We start from the raw sequence: 19443 nt of genomic DNA, 5'->3' as shown, positions 1-19443 counted from the left end.
AGGCTGAGCGACGGTATACTGTTTTCGAACATTCCAACACCCCCGCGCTGCTGGAGGTGGGCTGTAGATTAATGTAAACGATGAAATGAAGGTGTATCTAGGTCTTTTATTAAACTGGATAAATTTACACGTTTTTATATTTAATGTGTTGTCATAATTTGATAAATACAAAGGTTTATTATTGTATGTTCTTTCATTTATTATACCTTTTAAATTCGCTTATTAAAGAACAGCAGCAGCAGTATGGCGTAACATTTATTTGAAACATATGTATTTGGTACTTGCTACCTTATATCTTTACTCTTTCGTTTCATTCTTTTCATGGCTTTGGAAAACTTGCATCTGCTGTTTTTCTACTTCGCTTTTTGCATAACTTCGGATCATCGATACCAAGCTTCGTTGCAATTTCTTTCTAGGAATTAAATGCTTTCTCTTAATCTTTAAAGTCTCTCTGCGAGCGATCGTACAGGTGCGGATATATTTGTGGCAGCTCAGCTATTCGACACAGTGTATTTATTTTGCTAGTGACTTGGAGATATTGTTCCCCTGCCTGACCTTTGTTGAATGAGAAACGAACAGGGAAAAAATTGCGTGTCAAAGAAGGTGGAGCTCCAGAACACACCCACCGATTGCGTAATCGCCATGGACCAATGGTAGCTCAAAGGTGTTTAGGAAGCCAAAACGATCTCCCCGAGAAAGTTCGCTTTGGTGAACTCAAAACGAACTTCATTTCGGCCTGATTTTGTTTGAAATGACGTCATATCGGTTCGTTCTTTGATTTCGTTTGAAGTATATCGGTGTCTTAAATAAGCTGCAATGTGGACCTGACCTTATGCCACTAGCCAAAGGCTGACATTACTACCTCATGTGAGACGTTCTACCTTATATAACTGCTGTCACTAAACTGAAAAACGAGCAGTAGGGCAGAAGATATGAACTGTTATGAAGAGACCGGTCTAATGGAGTTGACAGGCATGATGTCAAAAAGCCTAATTGAATTCCCCACTTTGCGAATGTCAGTAGCATTCAGAATTAGAATGTATTCAACCCCACCGGAGCGAAGGAAACGAGATCACCAGCGAAGACATTATAATACAGACTGTGTTTGTTCTACTTTCAGTCTTCTCTTAATCCCAGCAATGCCCATATGAGTCTCTCTTCTCTGTTTTTCTTTTTTTCTTTCTTTTGATTCCTTCCTCCCACTGCTTTTGATCTCTTTGTAATACAACAGATGGTGTCTGTGGTTATGGCTTTTATATTTCCCCAGAAATAACCTTGGAAAGTATCCTCATCATCCTCATCATCATCAGCCTCAGCATCATCTATAGTCTGAGAAGAAAAACACAGTTGTCTGAATAAACGTCTGAGCTCTGCTTCTAAAAGCAGGCCTACCCCACTGAATTGCATAAAGAGCTTTGAAAGGAAACTTTAAATGCGATTCTTTTAAAGCGAGGGCAAGGTTCATTATGAAACATGAAATCTATTACTTAAATCAATCCAATTAATTCCATTCTTACTTTTAAAAAAGGACCGGAGCTGCATTTCAAACCCATTCCATTGGCATGGAGATTAGATGTTGTGAAAAGAATAAAAGTCAATGCTTAAAGAACCTTTTTTAAACTTTGAATCAGATTTATTATCTCCAATGAATGTTTAGCATCTGTTCATTATAGCCATCACCAGCTTTTTTATGGAGATTAATTTTATATTAAAAGATAAATTACACCATGACTTGTATATGTGGTTTAGTATGCCGTTAAAGCTGCTTGAGAAAAATTAACTGCCAAATAAATATAAATATGGAAGCAGTGAGGGCTATAATTGCGTGTGGGAAGAATGTAAGTTAGGAATTGAAAGTTTATATATAGGCCATTTATAAGAGTCTGCCGTTGGCCAGATTGTCACTGTGTTGAAATGTTGTCTTGTTAAAGGGATAGTTCACCCAAACATGAAAATTCATATGCATTATTTATTCACCCTCATGCTATGTATGAATTTCTTTCTTCCGTGGAACACAAAAGAGCATATTATGAAGAATTGTTCTCGTCAGTGGGGTCAAAAACTTTCATTGTATGGACAAAAAAATAATTTTTTTCAAAATATCTTCCACAGAAAAATTTAAATTATACAGGTTTGGAATGACATAACAGAATTTTCATTTCTCTTTAATTGTAAAGAAACCTCCTGCTCTGCTGTTTCTGCGACACTGCCGCTCAAAAGTTTGGGATCAGTAAGATTTTTAATGTTTTTTAAGGGAGTCTCTTCTGCTCATCATGGCTTTATTTATTCGATCAAAAATACAGAAAAAACTGTAATATTGTGAAATCTTATTGCAATTTCTAATATTGGTTTCCTATTTTAATATACTTTAAAATATAATTTATTTCTGTGATGAAGCACTGAATTTTCAGCATCATTACTCCAGTCTTCAGTGTCACATGATCCTTCAGAAATCATTCTGATATGCTGATTTATTATCATTGTTGAAACTGTTGTGCTGCTTCATATTGATTTTTGGAACATGTGATACTTTTTTCTTTGATGAATACAAAGTTAAAAAGAGTAGCATTTGTTCAAAATAGAAATATTTTCTAACAATACAAGTCTTTACTATGACTTTTTATTCATTTAACCCATCGACTGACCCCAAACCTTTGAATAGCATTGAATATTGTAACACAAAATGTATTTTTTAAATAAATGCTGTTCTTTTTAACTTTTAATTAATCAGAGAATCCTAAAAAATTATCACAGGTCCCCAAATAAATATGAAGCAGCACAACTGTCTCCAACATTGATTATAAATCAGCATATTAGAATGATTTCTGAAGGATCATGGGGCACTGAAGACTGGAGTAATGATGCTGAAAATTCAGCTTTGATAAATTATATTTTAAAGTATATTAAAACTTATTTAACTTATTTTAAATATTTTTACAGAACATTAAAATCCGATCCCAAACTTTTGAGCGGAAGTGTAGATATTCCATCAGAAAGGCAATTGTTGTGTATTTTAACATCTATTATTGACAAATAAATAATGCATGGTCATAAAAAAAACAATCAAATGTCCTAGGTGCCGTATCATATTGTTTCCCAGAAACAGCAGAGAGTCGGCCATCAACAACTTTAAAAATCTGGCCTCAACTAATGCCTGGAATGCACAGTAGCTGGCATCTTGTGGGGTTTACCCTGTCATAACCATTCATTTCTCCTGCTCCAGGGGCCAGGCTTCTGCCTTATAAATAATGCATTGAGCTGTGATAAAACCTTGTGGCACCCAGAATAGCTGCTTCATACCAGCAAGTAAAGGACGGGGAACTGGAATAACACTACAGTAGATGTGCTACTGTACACTGTGTTCATGGGCATCTCAACCTTGATTGTTTCCTGTTATTTAACAGCATCACAAACGCAATTGGGGATACATAGCCTCAATAGTTCCTATCATTCATTAGAGAGCTGTGTTCAGATTATCGTAATGAACCACCAAAATGTGATTTAGGTAATATCCAGGTCATAATAATAAGGATGACAGTTTCGGGCCAGTTGATGGAACTTGCACGTGTTGTGTTGTCACTAAATCTTAAGTTAGTTGATAGCGTACACAGTAATATCGTGAAATATTAGGTTTTAAAAAAAATGATTTTATAAGTAAAATTCAGTTTTAATGGATTTTAAAATGTAATTTATTCCAAAGCTGAATTTTTAGCAGCCATTGCTCCAATCTTCAGTGTCACATGAGCCTTCAGAATACATTCTAATATGCTGATTTAATTCTTAAGCAACATTTCTTATGATAAAAGTTGTGCATAAAGTTTTTGTGCAAACTGATAATTTTTTTTGGAAGATTCTTTGATGAACACAAAGTTCCAAAGAACAGCATTTATAATATAAATGGACTGTATGCAATGTTACAACTGCTTCTTTGCAACAGATCTTTGTATTTATGTGTATTTACAGCTGTAAATGTATTATTTATAATAATAATAATATTGACATTTTTAATTTATAGTTTATAATTAATATAACAAATATAAAAAATAAATGATAGAGCATTTAACATTTATTTATTGATTTTGCAGCAAATATTGGCAAAATAACTGCATCAGAGAAAAAAAAAAAAAGTGTCAGTGAAAAAAAGAAAAAAAAACCCTGATTGCGGATTTTTTTTTCTTGCTAAACCAGATGTATCTAGGTGTCTGGGTAATCAAAGTTTGTTTGGATTACTGTTTGCAGACTCAGTTGAGTTAAAAGTTTGGTCAATTAGAAAAAAATGGAATGAAAGTAATAGTGTTTAGGTGTTTTTATGTTTCCACAAATTTAACTGCTGTTTAAACTGAAAATAGCCATTATGGAAAGTGTAGTAGAGCCAGTCAAGCATTTACTGATACACAAAATGTGCTCCTGTCATTTCCCAAAACATTTCCCGTCTCTGTAATGGACCCAGTCCATTCCGGCAAAGGTCGCAGTGCGTCCAAACTGTATTTCCACAAACCTCAAATCTGTACGTTTCTCTCCAGTAACGGTTAGTTTCTCATTTCCAGAACATTCTCATATGAAGCAATGAGTAGAACAATTGCAGTTTCCTCCTCTTTATTTGGGTTTGGCTTGTTGTTTTTGTCTCCTAATTCACTCTGTCCATCATCCCACTTCCCTCTTTCCGTTTTGGGCCCATCAACTGATCTTTTAGTCCCAGAATGAGGTTGAGATGTTTATATCCTCTGATAACACCAGAGTGGATTTAACCACCTCAGGGTCAGCTGTTTGTTGTTTCTGGCCTGTGATGTATGCGGGGGATTCCACAGGGGAAACCAGAGTTTATACTGCTCTCCACACTCCATCAGTTTCATTCTAATAAAACGTGCACCTTCAATGCAATTAAGTTGCTTTGGATAGAAGAATCTGCCAAATGCTTAAATGTAAAAGGTTTATTTTTAATATCGATGTTGAAAACAGTTCATATTTTTCTCAAAACCATGATACTTTTTCGTGATTCTTGAACATTCAGAGGATCAGCATTTTTTTAAAATAGGAATCTTTTGCAACTCTATAAATGTCTTTACTGTACTTTAAAATGATGTGGGTTTTGATACAAAACTAGTTAAAAAGCGCTGATTTAGTAAAATACTGATACAATGTTTTTGGGAGAGAAACTTTGCTCTAGCCTTTGCCCTAGTTAGAACTAAGGCTTGTGCAAGCTGGGGGCCTTTATTCTGTGAACAAACAGAACCTTGAGCCCCGGTGTTTCTTCACAGTCTGAATTCACCGAGCAATGACACTCCGGTCACAGCCAGAGACATGCCTGAAAATACTGATCGTTCTCGCTGATGGACGGGAACCCTCAGTATAGACCTTTGGAGCGTAATACTCATCACTGCTAATGAGGGTGCTGGTGACAGCCAGTGAGTCATGTTCTTTAGATGTGTCCTGTGTTATCTGTGAAATAAGAGGATTAGCCACAGTCTTCAGATGGCAAATATTTGTCAATGGCTACCTTAAAAGGTAGATTCAATTTATGAATGGCTTCAATAAAAAGGAGATAATAGTAACATTTATTGTTTTGAAGGGGGAAAAAAAATTACTTAAAATTTCTTTGGAAGAAAAAATTGGATTTGGAAGCGGAAGTTCCAAAAGTAATACCTAAAACTATTATTTATGCTTTGTATTAAACTAATATTTCTCTCTGAAAATTAAGCTGCATGATTATTGCAATCGATTCAATGTTTTTGTTTAAAGCCGTGGCACAAATTCACATTTGGTCACTCTGATTTTTTTATTTATTTTAAACATGGAAAATATTTGATTTCCCATGGAAATCAAGAAGAGTTACACTACCACACTGACATTTAAAACATCTGGGTTCAGTAGGATTTTTTTGTGCTTTTATTATGCTAGGATGCATTAAATAGATCAAAAGTGATTGAAATAAACGTTCTATCTGCTTACTCCCAGGGCATCCAAGATGTAGGTGATTTTGTTTCTTCAGTAGAACACAAACGAAGATTTTTAATTCAAAGCGTCGCAGTCTGTCAGTCATTTAATGGCAGTCAATGGGACCCACGGCTTTGAGAGAAACCAGATTAAACCCTGCTGCTTGTGATGATACATTGAGTAGAGCCCTGCACGGGCCTCAAATTTAGGACCTAGCCCGGCCCTGGCCCGAGACGCTCAGGCCCTAGCCCGGCCCACGTCCGACAGCTTATCAGAATTACCGGCCCGAGTCCGACCCGAGCCCTGAACCCTAAAAGAGTTTATACTACTGTTTCGGCTATTAAAATAGTTCAGTTTAGTGTTTAATGGCAAAATGATTATATTTCGTTTTGGTTTTTTATTAAGTTAATTTAGAAAAACGTTTGGAGCATTTTTGTTCGTTAAATAGCCTATAAGTTTTTGTTTTTTAAAGTAACGACCAAGCGGCCAGCGGCATGAGCTGATCATAGCTTATGTTTGATCAATTTAGCCTTCTCATATCATCACGACTTGCCTAAAATAAAATCTATAGCTATACTAAAACAGTTCAAGTATATAACAATGTTTAAACGTTAAACCTGCGCTATAATAATAATGTGCGCTAGCCTATATATATCAGTTTGTGCGGAGAGTGGAAGCTATGGAGGCACCAGCGCAAATACTTGGATTGTTTTCAGTGGAAACAAATTAAAATAGCCTACGCCGTCATTTATTTTTTTGATAAAGGTAAGAGTAATACATCATTCAGACCTGTAAAGGGTCTACTTGTATTAGTGTGCACTCGCAATACCAACAAAAGGTAGTTCTTTTATAAAACAAAGAAAACAAACATGATGCGCTTTCTGCCGTCTCGTCTTGAACAGGAGCGCTTCACAAAAATGAACCCGAAGCTGAGCGAATACATGCCTCACATACATGATAAATATATCTATAGAAAGCTTTAAATTATTACTTAACGAAATAAAAAAATTGAAAACAAAAACTTTTATTACAGTCTTAATCATAATCAATAAAGATGCATTTCTCTCTAAAGGCGCGTCTAATGAGGAGACGGCGAGTCAGGATCAGCAACTTCATCCTTGCGACACGGACTCAGAAAATATTAGTTTATATCTCCTTACTATTTCCTGCAGACACATTCATGGTTATGTTTGCTGGGGTTTTGCAGCAAGCTTTAGCCTATTGTGTGCATTTGAACGCAGAATTATTCCGCTGCGCTGAAGTCACTTGCACTCGCTGCTGCTGCGGGATACTAAACACCCTCGAGCTGCTCTCAGTCACGGCACGGTCTTGTGTTGTTTTCACCAGCGCGGCCATTTTTTTCATCACTAATCAATAGACGTCTACAATATAAAATAAGGACAAACCCAAAACAGGCCCGATGCCCGGCCCGCCTCTGAACTGTGACGTGAAAATTGGCCCAAAGCCCGGCCCTAGAGGTGTAAAAAAGTCGGGGCCCGTCGGGCCCGGGCCGAAATGCAAGGCTCTAACATTGAGGTCTTAAGACACGTATGCGTGGAAGCGATCTAAGTAAGCAGATAAACATCAAATTTTCATTTCCTGGTGAACTATCCCTTCAAGCAGCACAACTGTTCTCAACTGTTCTCATTGAAAATAATAAGAAATGTCTCTTAAGCATGAAATCAGCATATTAGCAAAAAACTGGATCATGAGAAAGTATCACATGAAACTGAAGACTTGAGTAATGTCAAAATTCAGGTTTTGCCATCACATGAATAAATTGCTTTTTTAAATATATGAACAGAACATTTTTAAAAACAAACAAACAAAAATTACAATATTATTATAATTTTTTTTTTCAGATAAATGTAGACTTGGTGAGACTTTTAAAAACCTTAAAAAAAAAAACAGTAAGTGCAAATAGCCCACCTTGTTGGCAGAAGCTATTTACACTAACTCCACCCTCCAACGTGTGATTTGGCTAGTCATCTTCAAAAGATGATAGAAAACCTTGTGAAAACCTTTTTCACATTTCTGGGTTTCTCAGCAGTGGAAGTCATCATAGTTGGGTTAACTTCGAGAGCAGTGCATGGGAGAGTACCACAAAAGTATTTTTTCGCATTCCCATTTGCTCAAATAGCAAAAGAAAAATTCCACGATAGTGTTTTCATGACTTTCAAAAAAGGAATAAAATCGAGAGAGACTGACAACGGCTGTCAGAAGAACCAACGATGACAAATTTACCGTTCCTCCTATAGATGCTGCATTAGAAAGACCCTTGCATTAGCGTTAACTATTTTTTAAATTTGATGTGGCGGTGGCACAGGGGGTAATGCGTGTGCCATGGTCTTTTTGACGCGATCGGCCTGAGTTCGAATCTGCCTTTTGCCAAGCTTTTTTCGCCGCGGCTGCGGCCTTTGATGATGCCACCATCCTCTCGCTGTTCTGGCACGGGGCCAACTTCTAGCGTCCCGTAGACACCACAGGACTAAAATCATGAAAGTGGCCCATCTTGTCTCATTACATTAAGATAACCCTCTACCTCAGGAAAAGATCCCTTATGCATAAACTTATCCTAACTGCCATCTGGTTTTGGCAGAATAATAATAAAAAAGATCTACATTTTATTTTCATTTTTTTCCTTAAAAGGGTGCCATTAATGTGAAATGCTGAATCAAATTTTCTATTTGAATGAGTGAAATTATTGAATTATTCAATTACTGAATTATTCAATTCAGTAGCTAAATAATGAAGGTGTCTGAAATCTTGCGTAGGGCACCATTGATGTTCTCTCAAAAACGAAAAACTGAATAAATAAAATAAAATAAATAAAAAATGACATGAAATTTCTGGAGTTTCTGTAAACAACAAAACTATACAATTTTATTTAGTTTCTGTGAAATTCATCCAGCCTTGAGATGTGAAAATATTCAAGACTCTAGTTTAGCACAAATTTTTAATTTTTAATAAAAATGGTTTGCTAAAACTGGTTAAAATCACTTATAAGACCAACAGCACTTTAATATATTGCACATGACCTTGACTGCTAGAACCATCAATGGCTCAGTTTTCTGAGATGGCAAAGGGAAATGAAACCATTTTGTAGATGACCTCATATCCTGCCACACAAAATAATAGTTTTTCTGGGTTTTAGGGGTTTGGCCTACAAGAACAAAACACCTTCCAAGTGTCCAATTTAGTAGGAACGTGAAATAAAATACATAATAACCACCATCAAAATGAATGTTAGTGAGAACGTCCAATCTGAACTTGGAGGAAGAGCTCTGTGTTCTCTTTTGTAGTCATTTGGCACAACTCAGACATGAAAACTTTCCAGTTCTGTAATTGAATGCCAGTGATCAAGGTCTGCACGTGTTTGATGGCGGTGGTTTTTGGGGAATTTGAGAGTGAATTTGACAGCTTCAGTGTGTGGTGTCTGCCTCATTACGCACATCTGTGTATTTGATCAGTCTGTTCTCATTTCTTCAATTCACAGAGTGGCGGCATGACCTGAAAAAGTCACTTTATTTTTGGCAGACGCAATTTTTGGGACGAGCGGAAAAATTAAATGCAATAAATGCTGGATTTAAACTGCCAATGGCTCATCTGGTCAGATCAGTAGATCATTCTTCAACATTTTGTTAGGTGAATTGTGTGTGCTTGAATTCATGAAGTTGTGTGCATGGTATAGTAGAATTGGCTGATTACATTTCTTTATTTAGAAGTTAATCAACTGACCAATAAATCAGTTTTTCATTCATTCATTTCAAAACTTTAACAGGTCTTATGCTAACATGATGTCAGTCACCAACTGAGTTAAAAAGTCATTTGTTACAAAAGATAAGTAAACAAATCAAATTTAACAAACAGTGGCTATGAGCATTTTTAATATGTATAATATTTGACATTTTTTAATAATAAGGGACATGTCTTTTCACTTAACATATATACAGTATATAAATGGTTTAATCTGCCTAAATTGAAATAATTCAATATTTTTATTTTGAATTTCTCCAAAGATGTTAAGGCTAAATTTACTTTGAACTAAACCTAGTTTCTTATAAAAGACACAACAATTTGAAATAGCCGTAACAGTTCTTTATTATTGTTTTTTCTTTAAAATTCATTACCATGTACACTCTTTAGAAGGATAACAGAAATGGACTGTTTACATAGGGAAAAAAACCCCCATTAAATTCATAGCCAGCTTTTTTAAAATCATACAAAAATGTGCATTTCTGCTTTTAAACCCTTCAGAAACCATTGTCCATTACTGGGACCTGTTTTTACAAACTGAGGCCTGAGTCAAAGTTACTATCTCTGATAATCAACATTATAACAGATTATGTGTGGTGGTAGAGCAGCTTGTTTTGAACCCAGAAGATTCCTTTTAAATGTCCAAAAAACTTGAAACAGTACTATGTACTGCATTTTGAGAGAATTAAGTCCTCAGGCAACAGCATTGTGAACATTTCTAGGATCTAGTCAGACATTTCATCACTGTCTTGTTGTTTTGTCCTCTTCTATTTCATGATGTTTTGAGTTACAACGAAGTCTTCTGAAGATGGTTTGTGAATGATTTACTGACTTGTGGAAGAGTGTACAGTCTTCTACATTTCACAGCGAGTTCTTCCCCTCATCCGCTCTCTAACGCTTGCTCATTCTCTCACCACACGTTCTTTAAACCACTCTCTGGTTTTGCTCTAAACGCTACACTCTTTTTCAGGTTCCAGGAAGTGGTGGGGGTGGAGAGAATGAATGAGGGACAGTTTGTGTAACCTCTGTCTGTCTGTCTGTCAGTGTGTGCACAGGCGTATTTATGATGACTTCCCACGTTACACAATTCCCTTTCGGTAAACATTCAGTGTCAGTAAGTTAGGGAAAATAAGAATATCTCCTAGTTACACAAATGTTTTTGAACTTGAAATATGTTTTTTAAACAGAACAAGATGTCTAATTGTAGGAAAACATACATTTAGGTGTTTGCATGATGCCAGGCTGGTTAGAATATGAGTACTGTTGTTTATGGAAAGTATTTTAGCTGTGGTAGACCAGTCAAAACATCTCTTCTAGGTTTTTATTGGTTGCTGCAATCATTCAGTTTTAACCATATGTTGACGATTTCAATGTGTTTTACAGCCACATTCCTATTTGGAAAGAAGACCCTATTCTGTAAGACCCCTATTAACCTGTATAGTTACATGTTTCAGAAAATCATATGGAACGGCATGTCTTTCAGTCTCTCTCTTACATATAAAATACTTGGTAACACTTTAGAATAGGGAACACATATTGACTATTAACTATGACTTTTCCCTCAATAAATTCCTAATTTGCTGCTTATTAATAGTTAGTAAGGTAGCTGTTAAGTTTAGGTATTGGGTAGGATTAAGGATGTAGAAGAAGGCATTAATATGTGCTTAATTACTACTAATAAATGGCTAATATTCTAGTAATATGCATATCCAAAAAAACGAAAATTCAAAAACTCACCCGCCATTGCAACCCTGTATGACTTACTTTCTTCTGTTGAAAATGAAAGATGATATTTGATTTTGATATTTTGATTGATTTTGAGAAATGCCTCAGTGTTTTTTGTCCCCACAATGAAAGTTTGTAACACAACATTTTTCAAAAGATCTACTTTTGTTTTGTGTTTTGCAGAAGAAAGAAAGTCAGACAGGGTCGGAACAACATGAGTGTGAATAAATGATGATATATTTTCGGTTTTGGGTGAAAGTTAAGTACATAAGTTATTGATTCATAAAGCATTTGCGTTGTTTTGGCTGTTAATGAAAGTTATTATAAAGTGTACTTAGAGTATACCTTTCATTACACCACAGTGTACCTATATCAAATGGACTGTTTTTCACTGATTCTGTCAAGTTAATTGTAAATTATCTTTTTTTTCTTAAGAAGAAAAATGCAAGGTTTGTAGTTATCTGCTTGTATGGCGGTTCTTACTGAATACAGTCGTTGATCAAGTCAATGAAAACATCTTAAAGGATTTTTTTTTTGCGCTGCCTGCAGCATGCAAACTGTTTCCGTTGTGAATGACTTGACAGGAATTTAGCTTTCAGCAGCACGTTTTTGAAGAAAAAGTCACACCATGCCTAATCATGATCTATTTTTGTTTACATTATCATTGGTGTTACTTAGAAGTACTCATGCACATCCAAACTATGAGTGAAATGTATTATATGTACCCAGTGTTATGTTGTAACGCTTAATATTTGAAACAACCCAATAAAATCATGAAACGTCTTACCTTTAGGGATTTAAGACAAGTTATCATAACTTTAGCCTAACTTAAAATTATGATAAAAGAATTCAAATTCTTCCTACATTTATCTTTAGAACAGATAAATACATTCTTAAAGGGATGGCTCACTCAAAAATGAAACATTTTGTCGTTGTTCCAAACCTGTATGATTTTTATTATTATTTTAGTATCATAGTATTTTTTCCTACTATCAAAGTCACAAAATATCTTCTTTTGTGTTCCACAAAGAAAGAAACACAATTTAAATTTTTGGGTGAACTATCCAGAATACAAATTATTCTTTATTGTATGCTTACATTAGAAAGTAAGAAAAAAGCAGTTAAGAATAATTTTATTCTTAAAAATGGCCACTTGTGTGCTTCTTGGTTTGATACAGTAGTTTGTATGTACATTTGTATCAGATGTCTACATTTGCACAGTGTTTTCATTTTCATTTACACATCTTGATTATTCAGCTAGTTATAGGTTTTGTCCCGTCTGGTCCAGATTTACTGCAGAGCATTGAATGTGTGTTTCAGTATGACTCCCCTTGGATAGCGGGCTCATTAGGCTCAACTCATCCTCTCCCTGTGCACTCTCTTAATTTTACTCCCTCATTCATATTTCAGTGCTTCGTAATTAATAGCCTCATCCTGTCAGAGCTCATTAACGGTGACATGATAGGGTGGAATGTAAGGGCTGACTGACCTCATAATTAAACACTGTCACATAGTTATTAGTAAGTTAAGTTTAATCTGGAGACAGCTCTCTCTTTGTCTTAGTACTCACTACTAAACCTCTCTGTGCTTTTATTTTGGCCTGTTCCTAACATCAGTCTCTGAAGAAATCTGGTTTACTTTTTGTTTGTTTCTATTTTGTACTTGAAAGAAGGGGAAAATAGTTTCTGTTTGTGAGCTGGCTTTGAAGAGGATTACAGAAATCACCAGAAGTTACACAACGATTTACATTGATTTGTGCATTGACGTAAAGCTTTTAGATGTTCTTGATTCTGTGTAAGTGGTGGCATAATGCTGGAAATTATGCCAAATTTACTTCCACATTTCATGTTACCAGTGACTGTTTTCTTGAAGGAATTTCAATGAATAGTTCACTCAATAATGAAAAAAAATCTTTATTGACCCATTATTTACTCAGTGTTATTTTATCTGTTTTATTCATTAATATTTATTTATTCGTTATTATTCATAATATTCAAAAGTTTGGGGTTGGTAAGATTTTTTTAATATTTTTGAAAGAAATCTCTTATTAGATGTCTCAAAGGCTGGATATATTCAGTAAAAAAAATGCATTAAAACAGCAATATTATGAAATATTATTACAGTTTAAAATAACTGATTTCTATTTTAATAGATTTTAAAATGCAGCAATTTTCAGCAGCCATTGCTCCATTCTTCAGTGTCACATGGTTCTTCAGAAATCTTTTTAATATGCTGATTTTGTGCTCATTTCTTTTTATTATCAGTGTGTGCTGCTTAATATATATATGGTGAAAAGAACAGCTTTTATTTGAAATAAAAAATTTAGTCTGCCACTTTTTTTCAGTAAAATAAATGATGATACCAAACAATCCAATCTTTTGAATGCTAGTGTATTTTTGACTTTTACAGGCCATTTTGACTCGAGTTTAAACGCAAATGTGAATGACATTTCAAAGCTTTATAGAAGAGAAGATTATTGGATTACTCTTTTGCTCACTTTATGAATTTAGTAGGCTTGACAAATTGCGCAACAGTCATATTGTCTAATTTAATGATGACACTCTTTGTCCTTTTTGAAGCTTTAGCAGCTTTTTTGTACACACTAAAAGATTCTTCAAAATGTCTTCAAAATTAAAAAAGCAACATCTTTCGGGTTTGAAATGGCACAAGGATGACAAAATAACGAGCAGATTTGTCTCCTGTTTAATAATTCAGCAGCACTAAGGAACAGTCTGAACCGTTTCCACCTAGACGTTACCATCTGTGTGTTTCTGGTGTCTGATCATGAAAGCACAAGTCTCACAGTAGATTTTGTTCAACACAAAAGAATGGTCACTACAGAATGTTTTTGTAGTTTTGCTGTTGGCACGTTGGCTGTTGCTTTAGAGTTCACCCGTTGTAACTCACAGATGGTTGGCATAGATTAGCCTTTTCTCATGATGCTGTTTTGGAGTGTTAACCTGTCATGAGACTGACAACATCATGACACGGTAAAGACAAAATCTGTCACCGTATTCAAAAATACTTTTGGAGGGAGTGGGCTTGTAGCTGATTGGCGGATGTCCAGACAGCATTTGTATATTTGCCAACGGGATGCTGTAGGCAGATAGCTGACAAATCAACTGGAAAATCCTCACTTAACTAAGGCGAGTCTCAAAACCAGACTTCGTTTGAGCTTTATTCCCCAAATTTTCATGAGTTTTAAAAGCATTCAGTATGTTTATTGCCATAAAATTTGACCACCCCATGGAGGCTATTGTATGAATGGCAGATTGAAAGTATGAAACAAAATTGGAGAGCATTATTTGTAAGCTATATTCCTAAACTTTTTGCAGCTCTGCCGAAAGTGGATGTAAAGTGGTAGAAGATGCTCTCAGTGGAGTAGAGAGATATATTTAGACAGTGTTAGAACTATAAAAGGAGGATGTTTAGAGTTTAAATCTAATCTAGAGCATCAGTTTAAAGGCTTTCCCTGTGGCCTGGGTTTGACAAGATCCATTAAGACTGACAGTCAACATCTGGAAAAGGTTGCCAGGATGCTTTTTCCCTTTACAGTCTGTTATATAAATCCTTTTTATACATGAATAAACAATTGTGTAACTATAAAAAGAAAAAAACAAAGGAAACAATGCTGAGAAAATATGTGATGAAATATTTATCTTACTATTCATTTGTATGCTTTTGCTCTGATTCTGTTTTAGGTGGTGCTGCTCAGTGGTCACCTGGACAGCTGGGACGTGGGCCAGGGCGCTATGGATGATGGAGGCGGGGTTGCCGTTTCCTGGGAAGCACTTTCTTTGATCAGAGACTTAGGTGAGACCTGTGAAGATGATAACATTTTGAGAACCCCTCTCTCTGTCACATGACTAAATATTTAGTTATATACAGTACAGCTGTCAGACTGAGATATGCACATGAGAGGATATGCACATTCATCCCAAATCTCAGAAGCTTTCCAGGCTAATTTGTTTGATTTTGTTAATATTTTTTCTGAAGAAAGACAAACATAAATAGTGATTAAAGCCAAAATATTAAATGTCATGGATGAATATTTGCTGAGTTATCCACTAATTTGTAAAGGACGGTCAAAATGACAATTTTCACTTGAGAGTTGAGCCAAATTACAGGGGAGAAAATGAATTTAGAAAGATGGCAGCATCATTGTTATTTTTACACAGAGATGGATGGTTTACTAGTAAAATCTGTTGACTTTGGCTATCCTTGTTGCATTATGTGCCAATGCTGACAGTTCAAAAATGGGGAAAAGGCGCTTTTTCGAGTTTGTATGCATGTATGTTTGTGTGTGTGTGTGTGTATTCATCCATCCATCCCAGATGTCTGTGCATGTTTGTGTCTCAACATGATTTTAGTTTCAGATTCGTAACAGACTTTTCTTTTGATATCTTCATTTTTTAAGGTTATTTGCTTCTGTCCCAGAGATATGGGGATCTCAGTGCGTCTCCATGTGAAAATTGTTGAATTTTATCCATTTTCAATGGTTGAAAACCAAATGTGGGTCACTCTGCATACAGCTGGCTTTCTTCTTTATTTATGTATTTGTCCATGTTTTTCAGTAGACCCTCTGGCTGTGTTGACACGGAATGACCCTATAAGCATTTTTATGATTTTTTGTTTTTGTTTTTTTTGTTTAAAAAAAAAATAATTAAACAAATTTTCTAAACAGCAGATCAACTTGCTAAAATATACTTAAAATAGTACTTAAAATATATGGTAATTAATTCACAATGCCACATGCCGTCTTTCTAAAGTTAGCCATGAAGTATTCCCTGAAAATATATGTTTAATGCATATTTAAAATACATTATGGCCCGGTTTCACAGACAGGGCTCAGACTAAGCCAGGATTAGGCCATTGTTCAATTAGGACATTTAAGTCATTTTTATAAACACGCCTTAGGAAAAAAACATTACTGGTGTGCATCTAAAGACAAAAAAGGCACTGATATGTTTTAAGATCAGTCAGAGCAAGTTTCTTTCAGTTGAAACAGCTCAGACTTACATTTTAGTCCAGGACTAGGCTTAAGTCTTGTTTGTGAAACCATTATATTATTTTAGTATTTTTAATTACTATTTTTAAATAATTGTGAAAGATTAGAGTTTGGAAGATGTTTTAGTTCAGACTGTATGCATATTATTTTTGGGGGCAAGTGCTGTAGAAGCACTGCAGTGTATAGAGAGTATTCTGTTATAATGGAGATTATTAAAATTCCTGCTTAGTGTCAATATGCAATGCAGTGTGAGTCTCTTGGCCCCTCTCCTCTCTATAGTTGCTTGATTGCACAGGCAATACTGAGGGTTGTGCTCATTTGTATTTACCATCTTTTTCTTGGCAATGAGCGTCCACAAACACTGGCAAAATAAAGCTATAATGTTGCGCAATAACCACAGACAACATGATTAATTTCACTGCTGGTAGAGTAAGCATTCTCTACAACATTTTAAATGCTCAACAACAACGTTCAGTTCATCGAGTCCTTGGCTCTGTTTACTATGCAAGTTTTTTATTATTGCAACAGTGTGAGCTATTTGCTCAGAATCCATAAATCTACTCGCATAAGCCTCATGTTCTGGTATATTACGTTCTCTTGGCCACATCCTCTTTTTCCCAGTTTTCCTGTGTATACCTTGCAGTTCAGGAGATGGATGCACATACGGACAGCTCTCCCATCTGGATCATCGGGAAAGCCCAACACAATTAAGCCCAAAATATCTCTCACAGATTCCACTCTGCAGGAAGTACAGACAAGTTATCAAGTGCGCAGTAGGCAACTGTCTTGACGGCCAGGATCATCTAGCATTGCCTTCTCAGATACATCAGCATGCCGTCTCTGATGTTCAACCTGACCTTACATATGCACTTTTATTTAAAAAATAAATGTAATTTTCTCTTGTCCTTTTCTGCTAAAGATCAGATTGATGAAAGCAACTAACCTTGATCTTAGCCAGTGAAGCAATATTACAGTGGCTGCGTTATGAAAATATATTGTGAAATATTATGTGGTTAGCTCATACTGTCGATTGCTTGGGTCCCCAGGGCTGCGTCCCAAAAGAACACTGAGGACGGTGCTGTGGTCCGCAGAGGAGCCAGGCGGGGTGGGAGCTGCTCAGTACTTCCAGCAGCACAAAGTACACTTCCCTATCATACTAACACTGTTATGTCCTGTTGGATGATTTAGAACAAGGGTGTCAAATATTTGAAGATGTAATTATGTTCATTTATTATATTGGAATGAATATTTGTACTGTTCTATTTTCATATACAGCGGGACAGTTAGGCTACAATCTTTAATTTGTTGCGTTGCAAGTAGCTCACATCTTACAGCTTTAACACCGCTAATTTAATTACACGTTAAGATAAGTAATTAGTGAATTTATTCCATGTTTCAATAATTGTTAATAATTAAATTCAGTGTTCAATTTGCCTGTGTTGTTGTTTGGAAATATTCACTAATTGCTAAATTGTTGTCTGTCAGAGATAGTTTTTTTTTCTCATCTGATTAATTTGTTCATAAAGGCAATAAAAATTATATCATGCATACATTGACCTGAATACACCTCTTCTACGAATAGCATGTTTTTCATTTTGGAATTAAATTCACCTTGATATATATTTTTTCCTGACATTTAAGTAAAAAATATCAGGGTGACACAACTGTCCTGAAATCATAATGTAGAAAAAAAGCCTCATTAAAGGAATGAATATATTGAAAAGAAAACCTTATTGAGTAGTTTGGCATGATCTCTTATTATTATTATTATTATAAAAGCTTGAAGCCAACATGCAGGGGAAAATTATTATAGAGAGGACCCCTGTGGATCCTTATGACAATGTGTCAGGGTCAATAATTCTTTCAAAGAATCAAATAATTTGACCTTTTCTATGACAAGTTAAGATTATTTCAGGCGGTAAAATGCCATATGGTGCAACTGAAAAAACTAATGATGTGAATTAAAGGTAACACTCTAGTATAGGGACCTATTCTCACTAGTTGCTTATTAGCATGCCTATTATTAACATTTTGGCTTATATATACATATATACTTATTAAGCACATATTCTGCATGACCATATTCTACATCCTAATCCTACCCAATACCTAAACTTAACAACTACCTTACTAACTATTAATAAGTAGCAAATTAGCAGTTTGAGGCAAAAATCATAGTTCATTTCTTGTTAATAGCAAGATTTGGACCTTAAAATAAAGCATGACTGAATTTATAATTCATTTGAAATGAAATGAAATTATTTATATAGTTGATTTATTTACACCTCATGATATTTTATAGTCATCATATTGAAACTTTTCTCGCAAAACTTTCAAAACTAAGAAGCTTTTTTGACAGATGTTTTTCTATAATTTATCATGGACACTCACCTTGTACTGCATATGTAATCTAAAGTGAATGCGATTAGTGAATTCCATATACATTTACCCCAACATTAGTTATTAATCCAACACATCCGTGACCTTCTAGGAGTTTGACACCCTTGTTCTAGAATGTGCCACAGCTCATCTGAGTTGTCAGTTAAGCACAGAATGTTTCAGAAACTTTGTAAGTAAGCACATTTTGCTCCGTTCGTTATACAAGTGCTCTTTTGTCCTTGAGAGCATTTTTGAAATCTTTCATCAAAGAATTGGATGGATTTTCTCTTTTATCCTGAAAGCACACAATACCCTCACAATTAGTTCTGTTTAGAATTATTTAAATGGTTTATTTTACTGTCTTGGGTTACGGCATCTGACAAAAAGGTTTTACCATGTTTGTGTGGTTTCTGTTTTAATGGTGAAAGTACTCTGAGAGTTGATCCTAATTTTAGCAGGAGGAGCAAATTGGCTGAAATTTCCCACATGAACCCAAGTGCTGTGGCACCCATCCATCTAGCTTTTATTTCTGTCAATAATGTTTTACTTGGACTCTTCTGGTTTTGGACCGAAAAGTGCAATAAACCGTATTTGTCAGGTCTGTGTGCTGTAAAGTGATACTTTATGGTATGGAATAATTT

General features: G+C 35.2%; 1 protein-coding gene across 2 annotated transcripts in view; it reads left to right on the top strand.

The window, feature by feature from the left end:
• Positions 1-19443, top strand: part of LOC306887775 (carboxypeptidase Q-like) — a 43294-nt gene that overhangs the window by 13566 nt on the left and 10285 nt on the right. For both annotated transcript variants that reach the window (XM_079445791.1, XM_079445790.1), the window contains exons 5-6: positions 15117-15228; positions 17470-17561. In XM_079445791.1, the coding sequence (XP_079301917.1) occupies positions 15117-15228; positions 17470-17561 (204 nt within the window). The remainder of the gene's footprint in view (positions 1-15116; positions 15229-17469; positions 17562-19443) is intronic.

This window comes from Barbus barbus (genome assembly GCF_936440315.1).
Source record: "Barbus barbus genome assembly, chromosome: 21".
Taxonomy (NCBI): domain Eukaryota; kingdom Metazoa; phylum Chordata; class Actinopteri; order Cypriniformes; family Cyprinidae; genus Barbus; species Barbus barbus.
This window is presented reverse-complemented; position numbering and strand designations above follow the sequence as displayed.